We start from the raw sequence: 26,902 nt of genomic DNA on the forward strand, positions 1-26,902 counted from the left end.
TTTGCTGTTGCTTTCACATAAATTGGAAATGATTACGTGAGTGAAACAAGCTGATACCTGGCACTGTTTAGTTTTGCTCTCTGAGCCCTGCCAGTACCACCAGGCCTGTTAAAACTGTGTGAGAAAGCGTACATGTGTGTGAGTGTGTGTATGTATTTAGCTGCTTACAAGGAAGGCACAGATGCTCCTCTGAGGAGACTCCCACTCAAAGCAGCTGTTGATGTAGCAGCCAGCGTTGATCAGGAACATGATGCAGCGCCTCACTCTGTTAAAGTTCTGCAACAGCAACTGCAGAAAATAAATAAAACAATAAAAAAGTCAGTGAACAGGGAAAATATATTAGATCAATGCGAATAAAGACAATAAGACAACACTGAGTAAAGGGAAGAATATTCTAGAATAGTAGAAAAGTTATATAGAAAATAATATATAACAACACGCAGGTATAGCACACCAACTTATTGTTTGGGTTTGTTGGATTAGCTGGAAAAAGCTGGGTGTTTGTGCCCTGGGCTTAACACCCCTATTATATCCGATAATTAATTGCTGAGTTGTATCAGATGTGTTTCAGCACAGAAATCACTAAACCATGCTGGATACCCATTCCTCCAGGACCAAGCCTGAACACCTTGTGCCAACACCTATTGGACAGACACGACAAACCGGACAGACAAGCCAAAATCACCCAGCTGCCGGCCTCTCATATTTATTCAGCTGGCTTTAGGTTATGAGGAGTTTTTTTTATTGTTTTCCAGTTGCCTTGCCATCAGTTAAGTTCTGTTATAAGTTTTGTTTTATAAACAGTCTTTAGTTGGCACATTAAACATGTCTAAATTTAGTAAGAACAAATTAAGGCTACAAGCTGAAAATAAGTGTGTTTTGGCAAGTGCCACATTGCCACTTGCATCGGGGCGTCTGGCATGCAAAATGTGGTAAATAAACGGGAGCGAGTGAGCCACACTTTGTAGTCCCACGCCAGTTCTGGCAAATGGTCAGAGACTGGAAAAGCACTATTGTCCCATGGCATTGTTATCTAGGAATAACACCAGAAGAGTGAACCAAGTCTGAAAGACATTTGAGTCAAAAAGAGAATACTGCCAACAGACAGCCAGGGGGCAATTTAGTTTCTTTTATTATATTCTGTATATGTTTTAAAACCATTATTTTGTCTCTCCCCATCCCTTTACACAAAACGTCATTATGCATAATTCAGAATTAGTCTGAACTGCAAATGCCTGCTGTGTTCTGGTGTCCCTACCAAGATGAAACACACATAGCCTCATAATGGCAGGCTTTGATCATCATAAATATCTGCATTTACTTTGTCAGACTCTGCATTTACTTTGTCATAAACTAGGTTATTTTGCTTGCCATTTGGGACCAATCAAGCATGAGTAAAGTAAGAAACAGTACGATGCAAAAGTACATGACACTCTCATATACTATTATGGAGATCACTGGCAAACATATGGATGCTCATTATGAAACATTATAAGTTCAAAAGAAAGTTCAATTTCTTTATAGGGCTATTCCATATTTTTCTTAAAGCACATATTCATAGGCATGCAAACTCACTCAGAGTCTGTCCTAAAACGGCAAGCCAGGCTAAAACAGAGACAAAGTGCAGAATGTGCACTTTTTGGATCTGAGAATGGCTCGACTGGGCTGTGAACTCCATGTGTGTGTGTGTGTGTGTGTGTGTGTGTGTGTGTGTGTCTCAGTGACAGGCTTGATTTGGGACAGCCCCTCCAATTCAGCTCTTTGTCCAAGAGGGACACATTGAGCAGGGCCGACAATGAAGTGCATTGCAGTGGTGCCACCGAGGGCCAGGCTAAAGGATGGCCAATCTACTTATGCACCCCCACAACTGACAGCATGACATTTCTATTCAGCTGCTCCAGAGGAGAGGGACAAGACAGAGAGAGACAGGAGAGAGAGCCAGAGAGTGACACTGTTGTCTATATTGTGTGTCAAACATACTCTTTTCTTCACCAGCAGCTATTTACATGGTGCTTATGGCTGGGCTTGCATGCTTATTTGTTATTTATTTACTTACTTATATACTTATTTATTTATTACCTGTTTAGAAACTCTAGGCTCGTCTTCTATGTATTTCTGCTCAATGGGTATTAGTGTCCTCAGGCCAGCTTTCACCTGGAAACAAATAAGCATGTTAGAACAAAAGGCAAGGAAATAACGGCAATATATAAATAGCAATGATCTATATTGTTTTAGTCCTCAGAAGTTGTTCTTAACACCATTGATATGTAACCAAGTATATTGGTTTTATTTACACTTCTAGCCTAGTGAAACAAATAGGGGAAGTCTGTGTAGATTCTACATTTTTAAACTATTCCAATAAAGTTTTAAAATGAGAAACTGTGTCCTACAATTCTACAATGATTAGGAAAGTACTAAACTAAGAACAAAGTTAACTTCTGAAAAACCTCCCCTGCACTGCATTTGAAATGCGTGGCAACATTTTGGCACCAATAGCTTATCAAGGATTTGCTACAAACAGATAATATAACTTTTTTAGTTATATAGTTTTTTTTATAAGTTTATAAAGTTTGAATTAAACATCTAAAATGACTTCTGCGGAAGTATTAGTATATACTGTGTAAGTAAATATTTAATATTATGGTATTATTAATTTGATGCATGCTTATCAGACTTTTACCTGTAGGGGAAATTAATATGTTTTTATTTGATTCCTGTGTGTTGTGCATTACTTTATAATTTATGTCATGTTTGGTCCTTTGTCAAAACTGGAACAAAGAAAAAAACTCAGATGTGCCAACTGGTATCTGTCGATAATATTATTTCTATGTTAAATCTATGTCTTTAACCCTGTATTTGTGTAAGTTTATTTGAATTACAAAAAGAAAAAAAATGCAATATCTCTATACTTCGAGAAGTTTAAAACTTTTGTATCCTGAATCAAAAGAATAACACAATGCTAATCACAGATCTCTTCACAGCTCTAATGACTGATCTCGCTCTCGTCCTCCATTTCACACACTCGATGCCACATGTCCATGTGCCTCTCTCTCATTCCGGCACCTAAAATGGCGGCGATGGCGTGAACAGCAGCACACAAACAAAAGCTTAAGGAGAAGGGGAGCCTTTGGTAATTAAAGAGAAAATGAGGATGAAGGGGACAGCCCCATGTTCAAACGACAGCTACGACCATGTTTGAAGGGGAACAAACAGAAAGAGGAGAGAGAGAGAGAGAGAGAGAGAGAGAGAGAGAGATGTAGTAAGTGTTGGGGGGGGGGCAAGTAAAAAGAAAGAGCGAGAAGGACTTACAGCATTATAAATCACGTCTAGTTCGAGGAAGATGACCCCTTTTGTTGGCCCTGTCAGCTCCTTGCTTTTCAAGGCGTAAGCTTTCCGTTCACCATTTTGGATCTGTGGGAGAGGGACATGACAGCCGTCTGTCTGGCAATACCCAGCTGAATACACTCCCCACATGACCTCTGACCCCCAGCTGCTGCATCTGACAGAGAGCCCAAAACAACTGTGGCGGCTCTGACAAGTACCTGTTCATTACGCCCCAACCACTGTCAGCCGCAAATTAACTATCCTGGGGGATCAGCCTGGGAGCACACATTACGCTCCTTCACTTTTCTGTCCTTTCTCCTGCACTTCTCTTAATTTATTTATTTTTAAACCTTTTTTATAAAGATATTATCAGTCTCTTGTGGCTTTTCCCACCTACAGTTACAACGACCAAATAAGTCTCAACCGGAACTTTTCCATTTGCTTTTGCAAGAACTTTAAGTTTCCTAGTTAACAGTTTCAATATTTGTTTTGAATAATATTAGCTTGTATTCTAATTTGTGGTCTGTTATTCTGCAAGTAATGGACTTACACTTAACAGCGGAATGGCCACTTTGCCCAAGAAGTCAGCGCTCCGGTCTCGATCTTCATCATACACCGTAACCTCCAGGACAGAGTGAATGTCTTTCACGTTGCTGGTTGAAAGACAAAATCAAAACGGGGCGGAGGAGAGAAGGAAAAAAAGAAGTCATTGACTAATATTAAACATTGAAAAAAGATCTTTGAAGTCATGGCAAAAAAAAATTGATTCATTTAAAGCCTTGGTGACAGTCTCCATTGTGTGAGGGTTAAAAAAAGATGCAGTGATTTTCCCTTTGAAATGCTATCTTTGAAAAGTAGGCTAAAGAGTGGAAGAAAATGAGGTTATTCTTAAAGAGACGGGCACTCCAAGGAGAGGCTAGATTACCCGGCTTTCTGTGGGAATTCGCAAATGAATTTCCAGCCAGGCAGATTGAAAGATTATGAGAAAACATCAATGGAACAACCTCTAAATTCCAAAGTAATATGAGAAATTATGTACGGCACATTAACATACAGTGTTATGATTGAACATGCATGGGAGTGGAATTTCATCCTGAGGTTAATCTCAGTCCTTGAGGAAAAAAATAAGTTTACTTATGTTTAACAAGTCCATGAAGAGTTAGTACAAAACTAAACTAACGTGATCCAAATGTTCTTATTGTTTTCATTTTCATTTATATTCAGCCTACCAACACCTGTCTTCAAATTTATTTTTTTTATCTATGTCTAAATTACTTAATTAAATAAAATAATTCTTAAAGTGTGATTTATAGGCATGGTTGAAACATGTAATCCTAATGGTCAGCCTATTAAAAACACTAACTAAAAACCACTGTAGATGAAGATTATATGTGTTCTATAATTATCATCTGAAACTCACAATGTGAAGACTTTGTTCCACTCTGGGTTGAGGTTTTTGTACACTGTGTGGGTCTGCAGGCGGTCGTTGCTGAGTTCTACGACGCAGAAGGGGTCACTTTTGCCTGTGAGGGACCCACACACACAGAGACACACATTAACTTTATCTGTTGCAGACTGGTGTAATCCACTGGCTGGCGCTCTGAGAGATGGCAGAGTTTCTCTCTACCTGATAAAGGCGTGGGAGAACAGGGCCGAGGGGCTGAATTATACCCCAGCGCCTCCTTTAAAACACACCACGGCTTAAGGGACTATTTATCATCTCTGAACTCTGAATTTGATGTATTCATTTTTGCCTGTCTGTGGTGTCATGGCCTCATGCTGTACTGATACGCTGGCTTCCACACAGGTAGATAAGAGTTTCAGCCTCACTGCTGCCCATGGCACACACACATGTACACATGCGCACTCACACACACACGGTCACCTACGGTAACCCAAAGAGGCCTGGATAAGTTCACCAAAAAGACACCAGATAAAAAAAGATAAAGACATACATATTCATAAGATTTTATAATTAAAAAAAAAACTCAGAAACCCAATGAGCATGATTGTATTTGAAATTCCAAGCATAGATAAATGCATATACACATTAATAAATATGCTCTAATGCATCATACCTGAATATGAAATAATAGATTTAGACATAGTTCTGAGAAATATCATAGAACAATTCTGACTATTTCAATTTGCATAAAATTAAGTGTGACTATGAGAAACGGAAGCTGTAACCAACTTGTAAGACTTAACTTTGGAGATGTAGAAAAGGCACATTTATTTAATGTGTTAATTTGTGTTAAATATAAATCGTCTTTTTCATGATGCAGGATAATGAATAACTTAATTTATGTTGTGACTTAAATAAATAAATGAAAAGGTGGTGCCGGACGGTATGTGTTTGATAAACATACTGAACCCTGTTGTTGCTGCATTTGAAATTCTAGTTTCATACAGTAAAAGTATTAAGGATGAGTTTGCAAGTGCTACAAAAGCATTTAAAGTTCACCAAAAACAGCCTTGCTATGAAAAATAGTAACATCCAGTGAATATTTAAAGACTATTTTAAATCATGTAAGAAAAAAATTATCATAAGCAGTCAACTCTAGAGAGATATTACATCAAAAACAGTGCCCTATATGCTTTGAAATGTGCTATTAAAATATACATGTAAATATTTCGAAGTAATTTGAGAGGACTAGTTTCCTCCTCCAACAAACTCCAACAACAAACTCTTAATTTCAGCTTTGATCTCAACTTTGAACAAAACATTTGGGAGCGTTTTTATTGTTTGTAAAACAACATGATTTTTAAAAGATGGGTCAGAAAACAACAAAGATATATGGTATTCCCACGTCTAAAGGATATTTCCTTTTTTGTAATATTACAAGCTAATCTAACCTGAGAGTATCCTGCAAGTTCCTCACAACAAAGTAAAAGAAGGGTTTATGCATCAATTCCCAGCAGATGAATGAGAGATTGCCATTGATCTTTGGTAGCTGATAAAAATGGTGCGATGAGAGCAGGACATTTAGGTGACGAGCAGAATAAATGTCACTGTGATCAATGCAAAGTCCTGGCTGTCACAAGCCCTAACAGGAACTCATCGATCAACCAGCACTGGATAAGTTCATATTTGTAATGAATGCAGATATAAAATTCTTCATGAATTTGTTCATATAAAAATGCTGCAACTGTAAGCTGAACATCTGCTTGCGAATTGTACGGGCAGTGTATTACACGCATGTGGTTAATTTGAATGTGAATACTGCTTTAACAGGATACAGTTTGAAAGTTTACAAATACGCATACATTGTGCATGCAGTCAGCTAGAATAAGAAACAACCGTAGCAAACTAGTATTGAAATATCCAAACACACACACATTCCATGAATGACATGAAGTGGCTCCACAAATGACCTGAATAAATTAGACAGCAATTGTAAATTAAGCTCTTCCAGGCTATTGTAACTGTTTATATACAGGCATTAAATTTCTCTGTCTAAACAGGTTTGTTCTATCAGTATCTTTTTTTCTTATTACTGAGCAGAATGTCACAGAGCGAAGCAGTTTATGTTAATGCTTAAATTAACACAAACCGATAGGCAGAGAAATGTATCAACAAACTGCATATCCCCATGCTCCACTCTTTCCTATGACACATGGTCGTCCCCGGCGACGAACTCTGACCCTGTTTGTGAGGCGGCTGTCTGGGCAAATTTCACGCTTTGCTTTGGATGAAACTTTGACTCCCCAGGTGTGGCCGGCGAGACTCCCTCCACGGGTTCGTTCCTGCTGAACACCCTCCCACAGCCGAGATGAGTTCAACCTCATTTTGGCTCCAATTTGACGAGCCGAGTGCAAATGTAAGGCGCAATAATTACATTTTTCAGGTCTGGAAGGCGTCTTAAATGAAAATCCAGGGATGTATTATGCAGGAGTCGGCATGTAAGAGCCACATCCAGACACTCTGAACATTCACCGCAGTTCACCGTATGATATAAATGTGCAAAATATATATGAATAAACCTTACTTTTAATTACTTTTTATTCAGCAATTACCCTATCCAACAGGTTGTGCAAACTCGTTTCTACTGAATCTATTTCAACATATTTCAATTCGATTCAATTCAACTCACATTAACTCAAATCAGCAGAGATCTGCACAACTCAGCTCAGCTTAGTTCAACAAAGCACAGTTTAACTAAGCTCATTTAAAACTGGAAGGGGAAATGATCCTTCTCTGGACTGGACCAGACAGCAGAAATATAGTAAAGAAAAAAAAGAATACCGGGGAAAAGAAAACAAATAAGAATTAAAGAATTAAGGTTAAAGAGATGCGCATAAATCAGTGTTTTCTCAAGCCAGAAACTCTAGTTAAATGTATTTTGTCCTTATGTTAATAGAGATATGAGTGCTACTGCTAATACAGGCTGAATGGCTAAGCTGGGTTTGTAATAGCCACTCACAGGATTGTGTAATTCGGTTCTGTCCAGCGGGAGCCAGAGGAAGATGCTGAGCTGCACTGAATGGAGCTGGTCAGAGGGGGAGCAAAACACACTCTGCCTAAACACTGTTGGTTTTTACACACTCTGCCCATTTATTCTGCACGGCCTGGAGAGCAGGCACTCCAGATAAACGCCTCAGTTAATTACAATGAGGAGCAGGCGAGCAGGCTGAGAGTGAGAGAGAAAGAGAGAGAGAGAGAGAGAGAGAGAGAGAGAGAGAGGGAGAGGGAGAGAGTGATTACAAGAATCCCAGCCCATTGGATGCTGAAGTGCAAGCGAGGTAAACTGGAGGATGAGAATACATTATGCTCTCTTTCTTTCTCAGCTACTCAAAGCTCTCTCTCTCTCTCTCTCTCTCTTTCCCTGTCTCTGTGCTGAGCTCTCTATTAGAGAAGGTACTGTTCCATGGCCTGTAACCCTGTTGGCTGACGCCTCGGTGCCAGGGCCCATTTGAGACAGCGTGGCCCTGGGGGGGCCGGAGGTTTTTCCAAAGGGGGTTTGCTTCATAGCGAAAAAGAGTGTGAAATCAGAGCTCACAAGGCAGCCTCAGTTACCTTGGGAACGCCAGACCCCTCTCCAAGGTCAACGTAACAGGCCGGACCCCTGGATCGGTTGTAAGGTGGGGGGTGTCAGATTGCTGAGCTGTCACATTCAAACTCCAGTGCGTGTGTGGTGGTGTGTGGGGAGGGTGGGGTGGGCGCGGGGGGTGTGAAGGGTCCGTGCCATCAAGCATGTCTTAATTAAAGAAGGCCAGAAAGAAAGTACAGACAGAGCTCATATCTCTCTTGAGCTCTCTCTCTCGCACGCTCTCTCTCTTTGTCTCTCTCTGATGAAAAAAACATATCTGTTGCCATATCTAAAAAACATGCAAAAACCCATGCCTGATTTACAACCGTTAATGTGAACTAAAACTATTGAGACATTGTATTATTCGATTACATTATAATACTGGCCAATAACTACAACTCACTGGACAATATCATGTATACTACATGGTTAATAAGCACCATCTTCACTAGTGTAACCTACAATCTTACGATTATAAAGCAAAAGCCCAGAGAGTTATATGAGAGCAATACAGCCTGAAGTTATTAATATGAGCATAAATTATTATTTAAGAACAGCACTACAAAAACATAATTACATGGTATAACACATTTATAAAAAGACCACTAATTTGTCTTTTTCCTAATTACTTAGTTTCCGATGGTTACAAGATTTCATGCTGCACATTAAAATAAGTTACTGCTTAAAAGAACAGACAGAGGGCATACTCCAAATAAAGTATTGTGGAAAATAAAACTTCATTTGAATATAACTTGGGCACACTAAAGGATGACTCCAGCAATGAGGTCATGCAGTTTCTGAGGGACTTGCAAATGTATTTTTTTTTTCATCCCTTTTCCTTTTTTGACATAACAAATGCAGATGCATATTTTGTTTGTGCAATTGGGGTATTAGCAGTGAGGAAAAGGATGGCCTGTGGTAAGTGTTTTTGTTAATGGTCCTGTCTCTCGTACTCTGAATAGAAAAACAGCATAGTGTGCGTTAGCTCCCATCTCTTTTCAACTGGATAATGCATACTGCCAGAAACTAGGCCTGTCCATGGTAGACTTAATTAAAAAGAAGAATTAATGGAAAAGGAACAGAAGCGTGGGAAAATACGTGTCAGACACACACACGGGAGCCTGAAAGTGCCTTCTGTCCATTAGTAGAGCGCTGAAAACATCATCAGGCTCTTGTTATACCTTAGCAGCCAAGACAAACTAATGCTCTTTATATCAGTCTCCGGAGGAAAAAACCTGAGGGGCAATTTCAAATACATTGTGTGTGTGTGTGTGTGTGTGTGTGTGTGTGTGTGTGTGTGCGCGCGTGTTCGTTCATGTGGGTTTCCTCACCTGTAACATCAGCTGCCATCAGTCCCTCTGCCCGAATGACCTTCACCTGAACCACACCCACATCTTTAATGTTGTGGAAGGATCTCAGTAGACCCTGCAGGATCACAGTGATTAAACCAGTTACTATCAGACAAACAGAGCCGCTTCTGTAAAATTATATATATATATAACGCACAATATATATGACTTATAATATATATTAAAAAACAAATCTTTAATGTATTTATATAAAGTAGAAAAAATAAAAAGCTGACGGGTGTTTTTTTATTTTAATTACCAAAACAACATTAAATTGCACCTATATGTCAGGATTTAGCAATACACAATAAAAAATAGCTCCTTTGGCTTTGTTGGAAAATGTTCATATAGACATCCACCACCTTATTTCATTTAACATAAATGTGAGGAATGGGGGCAGCATCCAAACCAAAATGCACAGAACATAAAAAGGAAGACCCCTTTCTTTTTTCCTTGATACTGACACTGTTACTTTGCTCTTTTATAATATTTCAAAGAACAGATAATAATATGTTTGTTCTTTCAGTTCAACTACAAAGCAGCAATAGAGGGAACATCAAGCCCAGTGCTCTTAAAATATGGGTACTGTGCTAGTATTATACACAAATGCCCATGGGCATGCAATTACACCACAAGTGATCACATCATCATATTTATACTTACCACCTGTGAGTTTACTGCCAAGATATAGTTTGTGGCCAGTTAATTAAATATGGACAATTAACCATGATATAGATTTAGATTGATCTATTAATACAAATGAAAGGACAAAGCAAGTAAGTATTTAGATGTATTTAGAACTTTTGAACAAATATAAAGTTAGTTGAAAAGCATTAAATATGCAAAAATTCTATAATTGTTGTCCAAAGAAATAAATCATCATTCATTCATTCATTGTCTGTAGGCACATATCCCCTCAGGGTCGCGGTGGGTCCAGAGCCTACCCAGAATTACTGGGCACAATGCAAAAACACACCCTGGAGGGTGTGGCAGTCCTTCACAGGGCAACACACACTCACACACACGCTCACACCTACGGACACTTTTTAGTCGCCAATCCACCTACCAACGTGTGTTTATGGACCATGGGAGGAAACCGGAGCACCTGGAGGAAACCCACAAGGACACGGGGAGAACACACCACACTCCTCACACACAGTCACGACATTGATATTACTTGCTGCGCCACCGTGCTGCCCAGGAAAAACACGCATCTCCAAAACAGTAACTCTCTTTCTGTTCAAATGATGCAGGAAACTAAAAACTGGGTGCGTGTTTGAGTGTTTGTGTTCCTGTATAAATGTATCTCTGCTACTGGATATATATTTCAGGCTCTTCCATAAGAGAGAGAGTCCATGCCAGCCACCCACAAATCAGCCTTCAAATTTCTGCTCCAAACTCTCCATCAGCAAGCAGGCCTGTTTCCCTAAGCTCCATTAGATGCCACTGCAAATGACAGGCTTTAGAAGGGGTTAAACTGTTCAAAGGCAAGCACACCTCCAAAGCCTCTTTAAGACTTATGATTTATGAGAGGGCCAATTACACTGGTCCAGATAAAAGCCATTCATTCAGACAGCATAATGCTCCTTAACTGCTCCTTTGTGTGTCCAATGGAACATTAAAAGGGCTGACATTTAGCGATGAAACAAATGCAGCATCATACACTAGCTATGTGCTTTAGCTACTGAATTTTCCACTCTTCTGTGGCATTGATGGTAACGCTTGGTGCTACTGATTCAAATCAATATCACAATATTTTATAAATATACTATCATTAATATAGTCCATCAGATTGAATGGCTTGACAGAGAACAGCCCTTTATAGAGAAGTGTACATTTTACATTTACATTTATGCACATTTTCATGCATAATTGAAGTTTACTTACTGCAAGCAACTGAGTTATGGCTCACCACCAGAGCTGTCAAACATACTGTAACCGTTTTGAGGAAAACTGAAGAAATCTGTCTGTGTAAGGTAAGATTAGAAACCACTATTGAATTTGTGTGATGTTTGAGCTCTCAGAAGGCAATGCATATAAAGCCATTAGGCTACTGTGAAAAATATAACCACATGGACTCAGGAGTACTTCCAATAACACTGATTTTTAACGTAGTCCACCACTGCATCAAAATATGCTACCTGAAAATCTATTAACCAAGGAGGAAGCCATGTGTCAATTTGATACTGAAATGCTCCCAAGTTCTCTGTGCCCAGGCTCATGTCAGATGGTCTGAAGAGCAGTGAAAACATGTGCATTGGTCAGATGATCCCATGTTTCAGCTTGTTTTAGAAAAAAAAAGAAAATCAACTCCTTTGTCTCACAGATAATTGAGACCATCCAGATTTCTCGGTTAAAAAAGTGCTTGGCTTTGGGCTGCCTCTGCGCTCATGGCAATAGTGACTTCCACATGTTTGAAAATACCATTGATGAAGATGTGTGTATTGGGACTTTGGAAAGACTTCAAGGTCTTTTAATAGGAAGTCCATATTTATTTCAGCAAGACAACGACAGGCTGCTCTTTGCACATGACACAACCATGTGGCTTCACAGACACAAAGTGTACTGGACTGGTCAACCTGCAGTCCAGAGCTCTCTCCTATGGTGCAATCAAACAACTACAACCACAGATTACAAAAAAGCAGAATCTTGTATCAAGCAAGAATGGGCAAAAAACAATCCACTTGCAAAACCACAAGCTGTATCTTCAGTTCCCAAATGATAACGAAAGGTAATTAAAAGGAAAAGTGATGTAACACAGTCGTTAGCATTTCACAGACCCATCTGTTTTGTGCTGCAAGTACAAATATAAAAATATACAAAGTACATTTATATTAAAGTATATTCATTATATATATATTTATTAATTAATTGTCTGTTAACTGAAAAAGTTAGTTTAGGTAGTAATAATACTATTCATATTCAAATAACATGTTTATATTGGTATGAGAAGAAAAAAATCCCCTTATTAAATATTTACTTATTTAAATCCCACTCACATGCCCACCCTCCAAATTAAGTGCCAGATCAAACACTCCAGAAAATCTTCATATACAGACACAAGCCAACGAGCGGTCAGGACAAGAGGTTGTCACAGTCGGGCAAATCATCTAACTAAAAAATGTATTTCACTTATTTTCAATTTATTTTTCTTTCTGGCCATAGACCCCACTGCCCCCATACAACCATACCCACAGGATTAATTATAATTTGAATTTTTTAAGTCAGGCCCAGGCTATAGACTATATTCATTATGTACACAACTCAGATGGTGGACATGCTGAGAGGATGGGATAAAATGGAAGGAGTTATGGCTGAAGGGGTTAGGGTCTTCAGATAGCTCGTTGTTTATAATGCTCATGACCTTGGATTACCAAAAAAATTAAAATGGCCAGTTATGGAAGGGGCATTTCCAGAGGTAGCTTTTTACTGTGAAATACTGTGTATATCTTAAAACAAATCAGTACAAATAGATCACACATTAATATATTCTGAATATGTTTTTACCATGAAACTTATAGGTTTCTGTACAGGATATACATCCTGTATTCCTGAGCTTTCCATTTCTTGCATTTCCAGAACCAGGACATTTTTTGTCATGAAATCATATAAGAACACACACACACATACACACACACTGCAGCCCCTGTACCCCTTTCAGAAAGTGGGGACCGGTACTGGGGGAGGGGATGGTGGCGGGGCTGTGGCTTTGACTGACAGCTTGTCATGGTGACGTCTTATTCCATCTCTGTTGTGGAGAAAATGAATGTCACCACGCGGAGCCTTATGACTTGCTGTCATCTCGCAGGCGCTCACCTTTTATCAATGCTCTAAATAACATTTCAAGCCCACCGTCTCCTGCCGGACAATCCGGTCAGGGGACATTAAATCGGATGACTGTGAAATGTCATAATAAAAATGGAATGCTAACAGCTTCCCCCTCCGTCCCTGCTTTCCTTTTTTTGCACTTTCCTTCTACTTCCACTCTCTCTCTTTTCTCCATCTCTCTCTCTCTCTCTCTCTCACACACACACAAACACACGCACACACATTCTCCAGTGCATTTGTCTGCTGTGTGATTTTAAAGCCACAGACAGGGCGAGTGTGGAATTGGGTGCCACCACTTGAGCAGAGGTCACCCTGGCCCTGACGCCCATTAACGTCCATTACACTCCCTCGCCTTCCCCTTATTAAAATGCATAATTCCTATCTGCTTACAACAACAGCCAAGCAGAAGAGCCATACCGCTCCCAGTACCATGAAAAAACATATCAGGAAATAAGGAAATCTGTGCAATATGGCTCTTAGGCTGTGTTCAGAGCTTTTCCTGCTTTATCAAACCTTTCTAGAAAGTTAATCTTCAAAAGACGCAGAAAAGGCTGAGAGACGACCAATAGAGTGCAATCTACACAAAAAAAGAGGAATCTATTCATGAATACACCAAAACGCATCACACAACTCAGCAATATTTATGAGGCTGATAAAGCCAACACTCTCCCAATTTTAAAAAGAGTTTAAGCGCTTTCATACATTTTTAAAAATGGATCCTCTGCTTTTTTTTACTTTTACCAGAACTTATTGCGTTATACAGAACGAGGATCCACAGCATTTGAGTTAATCTGCCAAAAATAGAGAACATGTAGTTTTTCCACTGTAAATGTTAAATATTACAAATGAGTTATTTGTTAACTATTATACAATTCCACAAAATATCACCAGCCATGCCCCCATACAATAATCAGTAACTGCAATGCAAACTTAAAAACCCATGTTATGAGTAAATAAGTGTAACAGGTGGCTGTACATGTAAAAAATGTAATGGCCCCTTAAGCCAATACATTTTGGCTCCCAAGACCAAAAGTTTGGAAAGGTTTGGGCTGGTGTAGAAACTACATTATGTTGATGTTCTTTCAACATGCTTCTTATTTGTAAAAAATTAGCATTCAAGGAATCATCAACTGAAACGTAGGAAACCAAGAGTAGCTCTGTGGCATCACTCCAAGGAAGGCTTTTATTTCATTTATTTTTGAGAGTGTAGGAAAACACCTGAAGTCCAGCAGTCATTCAGCATATGATTACTAAATAAATTGGCGCTAGAAGAATGGTAGAATCCTCAGGTGTGCATGGTGCGGTCCACGTAGAGACAGAAATGAGAGTGTATGAGGTGTGACGTGACCTCGGAATGACAGGTGGACAGGCTTTTAGCTCCAAACGTCTTCATCGAGCTTTCCTGGGCCATTAACACACCCTGACGAGGTACTCAACTGCCCAGCCTCCCTCGCACCATATGCAAACAGCTGAAAGTCATCTGATATGCCTTTGCCACTTTAATGATGTACGTGAAGCAGGCGCGAAGCTGCATTAAGAGATTTAATTGCATTTCTCGCTAGCCTGACCCTCCCCCACACTTCATGGCGCAGACGTTTAAGGAGGGAAGCATCTGCGGCTTCAAAGCCTCCCCATCCACCTCAGCCTTCTACCTAAATGCTTTATTTGTTTGCTGAACGTCAGCAGTCGGCTTGCGCTTTAGGGACTTAAGAGATGATGGTGAGAGCCAGGTGATTTAATTTGTGCGGTCATCTCCAGCCAGCTGATTTTACAGTGATAGAGAGGTGGAAAGCGTTTGAAGCCCACACCCCTCCCAATACCTCTCCCCATCCACACACAGCAGCACCTAGCCCAGGCTAATCTGTTTAAGGAGTATTGCGCAGCATTAGCAGCAGCACTTCATGTTATCTGTCTGGCTTGATAAGGTACATCTTTATTAAATTCCCTTCTTTGAAAAGGTGTCAAGCAGGGAAAAGGGAATATGCTAATAGTGGGGACAAATTAAAGTCCCTCTTTTTAAATCCACTGTCCTACCCCCCACCCACCCTTCCTTCCGTCTCTAGACCAGCATATCTATCCCCATCAGACTGCAGGCTTGGGTGCTAATGAATGCCTAGATGCAGAGAGAAGGTGGAGGAAAGGGGGAGAAAAGGAGAGCAGAAAAGAAGGGAATGAGGGAGTAAAACGTCTGTCCTTAAGCAGAGTGGGAGGGAGAAAAAGAGAAAAAAAAAGAATGACAAGACTCGAGCAAGGTGAAATAGCTTTTCTTTTCTTTTTGCATACCTACCCCTCCCGACTCCCCACCCAGGCCATGTCTCTTCTTATCCTCCATCGCTAGGCTTTCCGCGTTTTACTCGGTCTAAGAGCTCCCCCTTGTGGTGGCACAGTGTTAAGCTCTCCGCTGCTAGCCAATGAATCTTCGTTCTCGTTAATGTGGGTCAGCTTCATGCCATTTGGCCTGTGCTACACTTCCGCCGCTGCTCCTCCAATGATCAAACACATCTCCCAGCATGACTTTCTACTTCAATTAGAGCCAAATTTGCACAGTCCGACCCGCACTCGCTAGCCGTCTTCTCATGATGAGCTCGGACACCTAGCTAGCAGATAACAGTGGGCGTGTGAAAGCTAGGAAAGAAAAGCCTCCGAGCTTTAAAGCTGCTCACTCACAGAAAGAGACACAAAAATTCAAGGGGTTCATCTGTGCCATTATTCCAGAGAGCAGATGCATCAGAGGTGGTTAGTGCCCCTTTTTATTTGGACCCTGTCCCCTGCTATTGGCATGTAAAGAGGTGGCGGAGAGACACGAATGGCAGCGAGCAAAGGGTTAACAGGCCAAAGACAAAAGGACAGGCTGAGAGCATTGTACAAGCTGAAGGTACTGGAGGGCCCTGGGGCCGCCAGGGGCCAAAGGCCCCAACACAGGGACACTGGGCTCCTTTCAGCACCAGCCTTTCAACTGCACACCCGGCCTCAAAAGAGCCTGTCACAGTTCCCCCTCCTTTTTCTACTCCTCTCCTCCAGTGCTCTCTGTCCCAATCAGCTCCTCTCATTCTCTCTCTCTCTCTACACTCTTCTCTCCTCATCCCTCTCTTCAGAGAGCAAAGAGGCCCAATCCCGTGCTCTCCAGGCCTGAACCAATCTCTGGCCCCCAGAGGTTGAGCAGCTTTGAAAAGGAGGTCACATCATTGAGGTGCTGCCAGGTCTGAGAACTCAGCGCCAAACAGGCAGTAATTCAGGACTGAGGTGGTTGGGTTGTACATAAGGAGCCATATCTAAATAAGGAGGCTGCTTTAATATATTATGTTCGTAAAATGTTAATCATGTAAACTTGCTATCAAGAGCACAGTGTACGCATTGCAAACATCCCGTGAATACAGCTGTGTCTGAGACTCATTCCAGCACAAAACCCCACAAGCATGATGCTGGTATTAGTGCTGTGCTGAGAATGATCCACCACATATCATCTGGTAAGCAGTAGTCCTAGGGTTGTCCTTTTTTTGAAATGCACTATATTCTATATTAAGGTAATATTAAGATAATATTGAGCTGGGAAGCTTATAAAGAATAGCAAGTGTTTATGCTTTTGAAGCCTCCATGACAATGGATAGGTTTGGAAAGGTGTCGTATAAATCATAAATCAAAACATCTGTGGTACAGCCTGTTTAGAACAAAAAGAATTATGTTTTGTACAACTGAAATATGTATGCATTTTTAAAAAATATAATTAAAATCTCTTTAATCTTAAGGACCTTAATATAAGCTGTTACTGAATAATTAATTACAGCTCTTGAATTATAAGTCTTGAGATTAATAATTGAGTAACTCCGCTGTTTAATTCTATATAGTACAAACATATATTAACATGCCTTATGCCTGGTTAGAAACTCATTAATATAATTTAAACAATAAACCAGAGAAATTTAATTGATTTCTACAATCCCTGTATTCCATACACGCCCACTTCCTATGGCTGAAGGCCTAAAGTGATTATTTAGTTGTTTCTTATTAACTCATTCTGTACACCTAATAGTGATTAAGGGCTCTGTGCTGAAATGCATGTGAGGTCACTCACATATCTGTGCAGGATCTCTCTCCTCTCCTGTGGGTCATCCAGCATGTTGACTGACAGGTCTGAGATGGATACAGCAGCTGAGGCGGTCAGAGTGACCAAAAGCACCAGCGTGCCCTCACCCTCCTCCAGAGGCAGGTCCAGCCTGTGTGTGCATTCTTTAGAAAGGAGGGAGAGGTCCACCTGGCACCTGGAAAGAAAGAAATATATAAGGAAAGAAAGAAAGAAATGGACAGACAGAAATATTTTCATTATTAACACCAAATACGTAATGAGCCTAATCATTTCAAAGTCTAATGTGTTTTGGGCTATATTTGGAGAGAGAGAGAGAGAGAGAGAGAGAGAGAGAAGATAAGATGGAGAAAGAAAGGAAGAAAATGCATGTTATGAGAGAGAGAATAAGTGTGAGAAAGAAAGGAGAAGAGAGAGAGAGAGAAAGAGAGAGAAAGAAAGAATGTAAGATGGAGAAAGAATGGACAAAAATGCATGTTATAAGAGAGAGAATAAGTGTGAGAAAGAAAGGAGGAGAGAGAGAGAGAGAGAGAGAGAGAGAGAGAGAGAGAGAGAGAGAGAAAGAGGAAAGAGAGAGTGAGAGAGAGAGAGAAAGAGAGAGAGAGAAAGAATGTGAGATGGAGAAAGAAAGGAAGAAAATGCATGTTATGAGAGAGAATAAGTGAGAAAGGAAGAAGAAAGAAGAGAGAGAAAGACAGAGAGAGAGAGAGAGAGAGAGAGAGAGAAAGAAGGTGAGATGGAGAAAGAAAGGAAGTCTGTCCCTGGTTCTTCCAGTGAAATGAGGAGTTCAGTGTGCTGTAAGCACCTGGTCAGCAGCCCACTGTGTGTGTAATGAAAAGCTCAAGTGAACCTGAATGAGGAGTTAATGTGGACATCAGTAGGGGAGAGGACTCGAGGAGATGAGCATTTAGGGAAGGAGGAGGAACCAATTACAACAGTGGCAAGAGAAGCCATTTAGAAATGCCATCTGTATGAATGGCAACATGCGTGAGAGAGTATGGGGAGAAGACAAGCTGCTGCTGGGTAAATTCTGAGAGACCATTCCCCACTTCCCTTAGCCATTAGCTCTCCTGTCTCACACACTTAATGGGGTCTTGTCAGGGACAGAGTTGCGTATGTGTGGAGAAATTCTATAGAGCATTTACACACACACACACACACACACATAATTATGGTATGTATGGTGCTCAGAACGCTGAGAGACAAGTAGGAGAATGTATGTATAATCTAATTATCCTATAAAGCTGATTTTTAAAAAAAATTTAAACAACTTCCACTAATCTGCTCCATCAATACATTCATTCATTCATTCATTATCTGTAACTGCTTATCCAGTTCAGGGTCGCGGGGGGTCCAGAGCCCACCCTGGAGGGGGCGCCAGTCCTTCACAGGGCAACACAGACACACACACACATTCATTCACACACTCACACCTACGGACACTTTTGAGTCGCCAATCCACCAACCAACGTGTGTTTTTGGACTGTGTGTTTTTGGAGCACCCGGAGGAAACCCACGCGGACACAGGGAGAACACACCACACTCCTCACAGACAGTCACCCGGAGCGGGAATCGAACCCACTCCATCAATGCATCAATCAGTTAATTTATCTTTAAATAATATAATCACTAAAGACCTGTCACAGTTGATACAAACATTATGAAGACTGCACCGAGCTTAATATTCCATTCCAGAAATGAAAATAAACACAATTTTACAAAATATATGCTATGTAACAAAATCAAAAGAACCCATCAGAAACCTTGGCCTAATACTGTGCTACTACAGAGCATAAACAATTCATGCCCACTCTGACAGCTCTATCTACAGGGAATGTTTCTCTTATATGAAGGCTCTATAAATTATGATGAAGGTCCTGTTTTCCTGAGTAGTAACCCTAAGTAGTAATAGAAAAGAGCTATATTGGGATGATGATGTTTCAGTAAAACTGTGGGCTTCTTTGAAGTAGTCTGAATGGGCTTAGACACAACAATTTAACACCTGTTAAATATCGATTAGAAATAAAGAATCTAGAGAGTTAAAGTGCCACTTTCCAAATAACTAAAGAGTCCTGTACAGCTCCGAATTAAAGAACTGGGACAAAACATTATTCATGAAGTAATAAGTAAATATGTTTTCTTTGCTTCATTAACGGCCAGTTACCATCTGGTAAGTCTTTGGAAAATGTCTGTGAGAGTTTGACAGCATACAGTCATGTGGACTGCACACAACATGTTGTAGTAGCTTAAAGTAAGTCTCCTATTATAAGAGGTGTCTACATACCTTTGAACATGTAGAGATGGGATAAACATGTCAAGACAGTTAAAAGTAATCTCACCTGCCCATGAAGTCATCTTTCTTGCCTGCGTCTTTATCCCAGACAGTGATGTCTATAAAGCCGCCTTGTTCCTCATACAAATGAAAGTCAAACTGTTCTCTCCACTGAGGGTTTAGAGTCTTGTTTATGGTCTGCAAATAAAAAGAAGCCAAGATTTAAGGCTGTGTTTTAAAATTACTTTCTCTCTGACACATACTCTGTATCTGTTGCAGAGAGAGAAATGTTAAAACACTGCACATTTCAAATCTATTCATTTTTATATTAATGTAAACAGGAGTAAGTTAAGGTTGTAATGACACTAGCTACTGAAGCTGTACTATCACCTTGAACAACAGGCTTATCATTTGGTTATTCATTCATTCATTATCTGTAACCGCTTATCCAGTTCAGGGTCGCGATGGGTCCAGAGCCTACCTGGAATCATTGGGCGCAAGGCAGGAATACACCCTGGAGGGGGCACCAGTCCTTCACATGGCAACACACACACACACACTTTTGAGTCGCCAATCCACCTACCAACGTGTGTTTTTGGACTGTGGGAGGAAACCAGAGCACCTAGAGGAAACCCACGCGGACACTGAAAGAACACACCAAACTACCCACGCGGACACTGAGAGAACACACCAAACTCCTCACAGAGTCACCCGGAGCGGGAATCGAACCCACAACCTCCAGGCCCCTGGAGCTGTGTGACTCTGACTCTACCTGCTGTGCCACCGTGTCTCCCATAATTCACCCTTTTTACAGAGTCTAGTGATGTACTAGCGGTTTAATCTACAGATGTAAACACAGCATTGCTCCTTTTGAATTCAGAAGCGAGATTACATTTTATTTATGCTGAAATATGTATTAAATATCATCACTACATCTCTCTCATGCACACATACTTACACACACACACACACACACACACACAGAACTCCCTTTTCATCTCATATGTCGCTTAATCCCAGGCACAAGCTGCGCTATAGCTTTAACATTCTGCAGCTCTCCCTTAAATGTTTTCTCAGAAAATTTAGAGATTCTAATTCAAAAATCATCAAAACTACATTGAGATCTTATAATAATGTAAAAAGAATGGTGTCCTCTCCCCAGTTTGTCTAGCACACATCAGACTATACATTTATCTATATCCCAACAATAAAAGCAAGTACCTGCATTTTAACTTTACTGTTGTGATTATATTTGTAAGTCAAAAGAAACTATTAATAAATATAATTCCATTGTGTTGATCTTACATTGATAGGTTTATTTATTTAAATAGCCATTATTCAGTTATAAGAAGGGAAAATGTGATTTATTGCAATTAATGTCAGACATTTTTACAGTTATTTAGCTATATTGTTTTCAACAGCACTATTATCAATATAAATGATTGGGTAATTACTACGTAACTAATGCAAATGCTGTGAAGTTTTGAGAGTAAATCAAAAGATGACGTTTGTATGGGCCCCTGCAAGTTACCTAACCAATTAGTTAGTAACTAACCCATTAGTTAGTAGTTGATCAAATCAGTCTATCTTTTGTTAATTTTTATTTTAATACTGATATTTGTGATACTGCTTTTAAGTAAGCAATTAAAATGTTCGCAATGTTTAGGGTTAGAGGTTGTGCAGTGCTTTGATCAATTACATGTCAATATAGGGACGGAAATGTTTTAGTTAGAACAATGCAAACCAGTTGTATCCACGTGCGTTCATTAAATCATGTTCATATATACTAAGCCAGCTTGCAACTAAAACATTTAACAGTATAACTGCAATATTTGTAGAATGTCAGTTTTGTGCAGCCCTTTTCACTGTTAGTGAAGATCCATGGTGTTGTAGGTTACCTTGCTTTTGTATTTTTGGTGGCCCATTCTGAATTTAACATAAGGGTCACTTAAGCCGTTATTGTCCATAGGCTGGAGGTTACGACCTTCAATCAAACTAATGCTGACAATTCCTCTCCATAGCTGGGCTTTTCTATGGACATCTGATAACCGCAGACTCTGGTGCTGCCAATTAAACACACACAGGTACACACACACACAGACACATTATTTCATAAATTAAAGTCAAATAAAAATTCTACATATCACTGTATGCAAAAAGTTTGGGTGCCCCTAAACAAATGTCATGATTTATTGATTTTCTAAATGTTAAAAAGTTAAAAAAATGTTCTACAGAGAAATGCACAATTGATTTTAACGTTAGGTTAAATATAAAATATAATATAAATAAAATCTACAATGAGGCCTATGTAAAAGTTTGATGCATTTTATATATATTCTTTTTCCCTGATGTTGCCTGATGATATGTTAATAAAATTTTAACAGATTTATAGGTTCAATAATTCTCTGTACAATGTGTTTTAACTTAAACCAAATAAATCAGAAACATATGACATTTGACTGTGGGTATTCAAACATTTGCATATTAGAGTAAAGTATAATTAGGAAGACATAAAAACATAATTCAGCCAACATCTGTACATGAATGCAAAGGAAAATACTGCCTTGGAAAAGTAAAAGTGGAATGCTTGTTCATCAAACACAGATACAGATTTACATCACATACAGATGTACAGACACTGCAATCCATGGCATACAATCCCTCTTTCTATTTTTACATAACAGAAAATCTAATCATGCTGTCGTGATCCCTAATTGAGCCGTACCTCTTTGGAAACTGTCTATATACCACTCTAGGAGTAAAGTAAGATATCAAGTATTATTTGTCAAACAAACACATTTATATAAGAGAACTCTGTCGTGGTCTCTGTGCTTAATTTGGAGGGCTCATTAGGCTTTTGTTTCAAGTGCATTTCATTAAACTCTGTGCAAACTCCTCCTCGCAAAACACACAGCTTTGATGTTGGGAGCAGGCGGCTAATGCGTTTCTCTCCAGATATTAACGTTAAGTGTGCTGACTCCAGCAAAGCCACGATAAACCCCCAACCTACGTTAGTTTCACTCCAGTAGCCAGAATGCAAAATGGAAGTGCGGCATCAGAGAGTTCCCTGCCAAAAGCGATATGAGTACAAGGCATCAGTTTTGCTGCAGTGCTAATTGCACAAAAAGACAGCACAATCCTGTCTGAAGTTTAAAATTAAAAGTATTTGTGTCATAATAATTGTAGTTCAAATTGGGTCAGACACACATAAGAGGGAAAGGCAAGCAAAACAGAGCTTCTTAAAGACAGTTTTTCATCAAAAGTGGGTGTAAATTGCAAGCAAATGAGCTGGCAGTACTAACATTAGCTTTGCATTAGAGCATCTCATAGCTTTCTTCACAGTGATTTTGAGGCTACAATGGAAGTCTTAATTTTGAAGCTGCATCACAATTATAAATACTGCTTGGTTTGCATGTACCGAGTGCATCATTTACAGTATTTGGACTTCATGAAAGAGAGATGGGGTTATATAAATAGATGAACAGGCACCCAAGAGTGGAGGGAGCCTTGTGGAAATAGTTAGCTTTAGTGCTGCTACAGTATTCCCGGGTCTCAACCAACATGGCCCAATTTGGAGCTTCAAAGACTTGGGCTAAAGATGTATTTCAGCAGGACGTCCTGTCTCACATGCTGAAGAGCCACTTTCATACAGGGGCTTTCTAAAACTTGGGAAGAACTTGAAATACTTCTCATAGTATGCTAATTTAACTCTCTACTAAAGGACATTGGTATTCCAAATAACTAGTAAGTCACAAAAACATTGTTTTTGTAAAGACACACCAGGCTTCTCACAGAAATGCTACATGCATGGAGCAGTGACAATGGACAAAACCCAAACCAGCATGCCACCTTCTCCATTACAGTCATTCAAATCACAAGAAACATAAGAACGGCAAAGCTCATAAGTACACATCTCTCATGAAATCTCAGCTCATGGGTCAACTGAGCACATGAAGAAAAAAAATGTACATGAATCCTTAGACCATTTCCATAAAATTCTGAGAATATAGGATTGAAGGATGGATTCCTTGTAAAGGTAAACATTCAAGAAAAGAAACAGAATCACACCCTCAGTAGAAATTTCACATAGCGACATGGTTTCTTTAGATTAAACATTTCTATGAAATTACATACCCATGCATTGATTTTTATTTTTTATTTTACACATTTGTATATACATATATATTGAGAGGTTGGACAATGAAACTGAAACACCTGGTTTTAGACCACAATAATTTATTAGTATGGTGTAGGGCCTCCTTTTGCGGCCAATACAGCATCAGTTCGTCTTGGGAATGACATATACAAGTCCTGCACAGTGGTCAGAGGGATTTTAAGCCATTCTTCTTGCAGGATAGTGGCCAGGTCACTATGTGATGCTAGTGGAGGAAAACGTTTCCTGACTCGCTCCTCCAAAACACCCCAAAGTGTCTCAATAATATTTAGATCTGTAGACTGTGCAGGCCATGGGAGGTGTTCAACTTCACTTTCATGTTCATCAAACCAATCTTTCACCAGTCTTGCTGTGTGTATTGGTGCATTGTCATCCTGATACATGGCACCGCCTTCAGGATACAACGTTTTAACCATTGGATGCACATGGTCTTACTGGTGCAATGTGCAATTAATAAAGATTGGCCACCAGGCTGATCCAATTTAGCCATGAAACCTCCCACACTAAAATGACAGGTGTTTCAGTTTCATTGTCTAACCCCTGTATATATACGTATGGGTATGTATGAGTAATTCACCCGTATTAGTCACAATGTCAATAGTCTGAAGATGTATTGCTTACATGGCCCTTCGAACTACAGATGCACATAAATTTTCTAATAGGAAGCTGATCTTGTACATTACCATGATCAAATGTTTATTTTTTACTAAAGAACTGTGCAAAAACCAGAGATCTTATTTAATTTCCAGTCAAATTATATGGACTTCTAATAGCCATATCAAATTTGGTGCACCTAAAAATGTTTTCAAACAATTTCAAAATTTTTCATTGGGTGACAGGAGAAATCCAAGGGAGATTCTCTCTACCCTTCCACTGTGAAAAGGAAATGATAACTAAATGCTATGTTCTGAAAGTATGTGAAGGTGAGAATAAATCATTGCTGATGATAATAAAAGTAATAGATAATAAAAAGCCCATTTTAAATTTAACAACAAAGAAATTAGACCTAACATTCCAGACCACAGGTACCAACATCTGTGCTGAGAATTAATAGGAAGCATAAAAATGCAACCTCTAAATGGTGAACTTTTCTTCTGTTTTGGCTGGAAAAAATCAATTAGGAATGGTATGTAGATAATTCACTGACATAAGTTTTTGAATATTAAGTATTTGAATTAATATTTTCTGAATTGTGCATATTTAAATGTCATTTATCTGAATATTTTATATTCAGAATATGTACACATGCCGTTTGATAAACTTGAAATTGTGAGGTGGTGATATATATTCAAATTTTTAAAATTCTGATTAAAAAATTAAGACTCAAATTAAAGTCTTAAAAATTCAGATTGCAAAAAAGGTCAAGCATCAGTTTTTTTTCTTGTTTGTTTGTTTGAGAGTTCAAACGAGTTCATCCCATCCCAAATCCTGCCCTGAGCCTTTATGCCTACCTTGAAGTGGACACTTTCATCATGTTGTATAAGGGTGGGCAAAGGGTGTTCATATTCATATTCATATTTTATTAACCAGTACAATATATACTTGATAAAGGAAGGGCATCACTGGGAAGAAGTAATTTATGTAGAAATATTTACATTTCTGTTGCAAAATCTGATTATAAATCTGTGCTGTAAGGTCCAGACGCTTCATATAAAACACACACACTGGTGCTGTGTGGGTGAAGTTTTGACATGTTGTGAAAAGCTGTGTAGCTGTGTAGAAGGCAGAAACAGTGCAGTTAAACACTGATCCATCTCTCTGTGGAAGATGCTCTTTAGCAAAGTCCTAGATTAAAGGCATCAAATAGTAAGGTGGTCTTCAAGGCATATTACAGGCCGATCATTGGTCAATTGTGATGAGCAGCCAAGGGAAGCTGGGTCAGCAGCCACTACAGAACACTGATCCATCTCTCTGTGGAAGTTAACTTCTCAAATGGTCAAATTCAGAAGTTGACCATCTGAATTTGTAAGATTTTATGGGTATGAATTTTTTCAATCTAAATATTTCACCACCTCAAAATTTCATGTTTATTGCCGATCATATAAATATTATTCAAATATAATATAATCAGATAAATATCAGAAGTATTCAAAGAACAAAAATAATTCACATATTCAAAATTCAGTTCAATGTCATTTAAAAAAACATTCATACATACGTCAGTGATTTAGTCATGTCATTCTAAGTTTGCACAGTACTTTATATTTCATTCATTTTAATTGTCAATTTAAATACATTACATATTAATTATTATATAAATCAATCACAACAATTCTGTTTAAAAACACTAATAATTAATACCTTCAAAAGAAAAATGCTCATTTTTGCACGGCCTATGCTATAAAACCTACGCTATATGAAATAATGGCAAAAGAATAAAAAGGGGCACCTTTATTTTCTCACGCATTAGCTGCAACACACATAGGACAGTCAGAATATGTCCATATCTGATCAGGCTATTTGCTGTATCTCTATATGGTATATTAACCCCTTTAAAGGGTTTTGAAAAGCCCATGGCTATGATTTAATAATACTGGCAATTTTGTGAAATGTCTGATTTATCATTTCTAAAAAAGTGAGCCTTAGAAAAGCCTGGGAATAAAAGGGGTTAAAACAAGATGGAGGTGTGGATTCAGTCATAACTGCATCCCCTGTATATTGCAGCTTGCAAAAAAATAAAGGTTGGAAATGGAAGTTACAGTGGCCAGGATTTTAAAAAAACAAATATAAAAAAATAAATAAGTAAATAAATAAAGCAGAGCACAGAGACACTGACGCCCCCTTAGGTCTTAGCAGAGCACTGCAGAGTGTAGGGAGAAAAGGGCATCAGTATAGGTAGATCAT

The 26,902-nt window shown here is 39.2% G+C and overlaps 1 protein-coding gene across 2 annotated transcripts in view; it reads right to left on the reverse strand.

Moving 5' to 3' along the window:
• The window catches only part of LOC136676304 (multiple C2 and transmembrane domain-containing protein 1-like), a 102,195-nt gene that overhangs the window by 54,682 nt on the left and 20,611 nt on the right, over positions 1-26,902 (reverse strand). For both annotated transcript variants that reach the window (XM_066653197.1, XM_066653198.1), the window contains exons 6-14: positions 21,783-21,947; positions 19,952-20,082; positions 17,604-17,790; positions 9,686-9,779; positions 4,745-4,847; positions 3,875-3,977; positions 3,310-3,411; positions 2,080-2,154; positions 169-288 (exon numbers count right to left, since the gene is read on the reverse strand). In XM_066653197.1, coding sequence (XP_066509294.1) covers positions 169-288; positions 2,080-2,154; positions 3,310-3,411; positions 3,875-3,977; positions 4,745-4,847; positions 9,686-9,779; positions 17,604-17,790; positions 19,952-20,082; positions 21,783-21,947 — 1,080 coding nt within the window. The remainder of the gene's footprint in view (positions 1-168; positions 289-2,079; positions 2,155-3,309; positions 3,412-3,874; positions 3,978-4,744; positions 4,848-9,685; positions 9,780-17,603; positions 17,791-19,951; positions 20,083-21,782; positions 21,948-26,902) is intronic.

Source organism: Hoplias malabaricus, chromosome X2 (assembly GCF_029633855.1).
Source record: "Hoplias malabaricus isolate fHopMal1 chromosome X2, fHopMal1.hap1, whole genome shotgun sequence".
Lineage (NCBI taxonomy): Eukaryota > Metazoa > Chordata > Actinopteri > Characiformes > Erythrinidae > Hoplias > Hoplias malabaricus.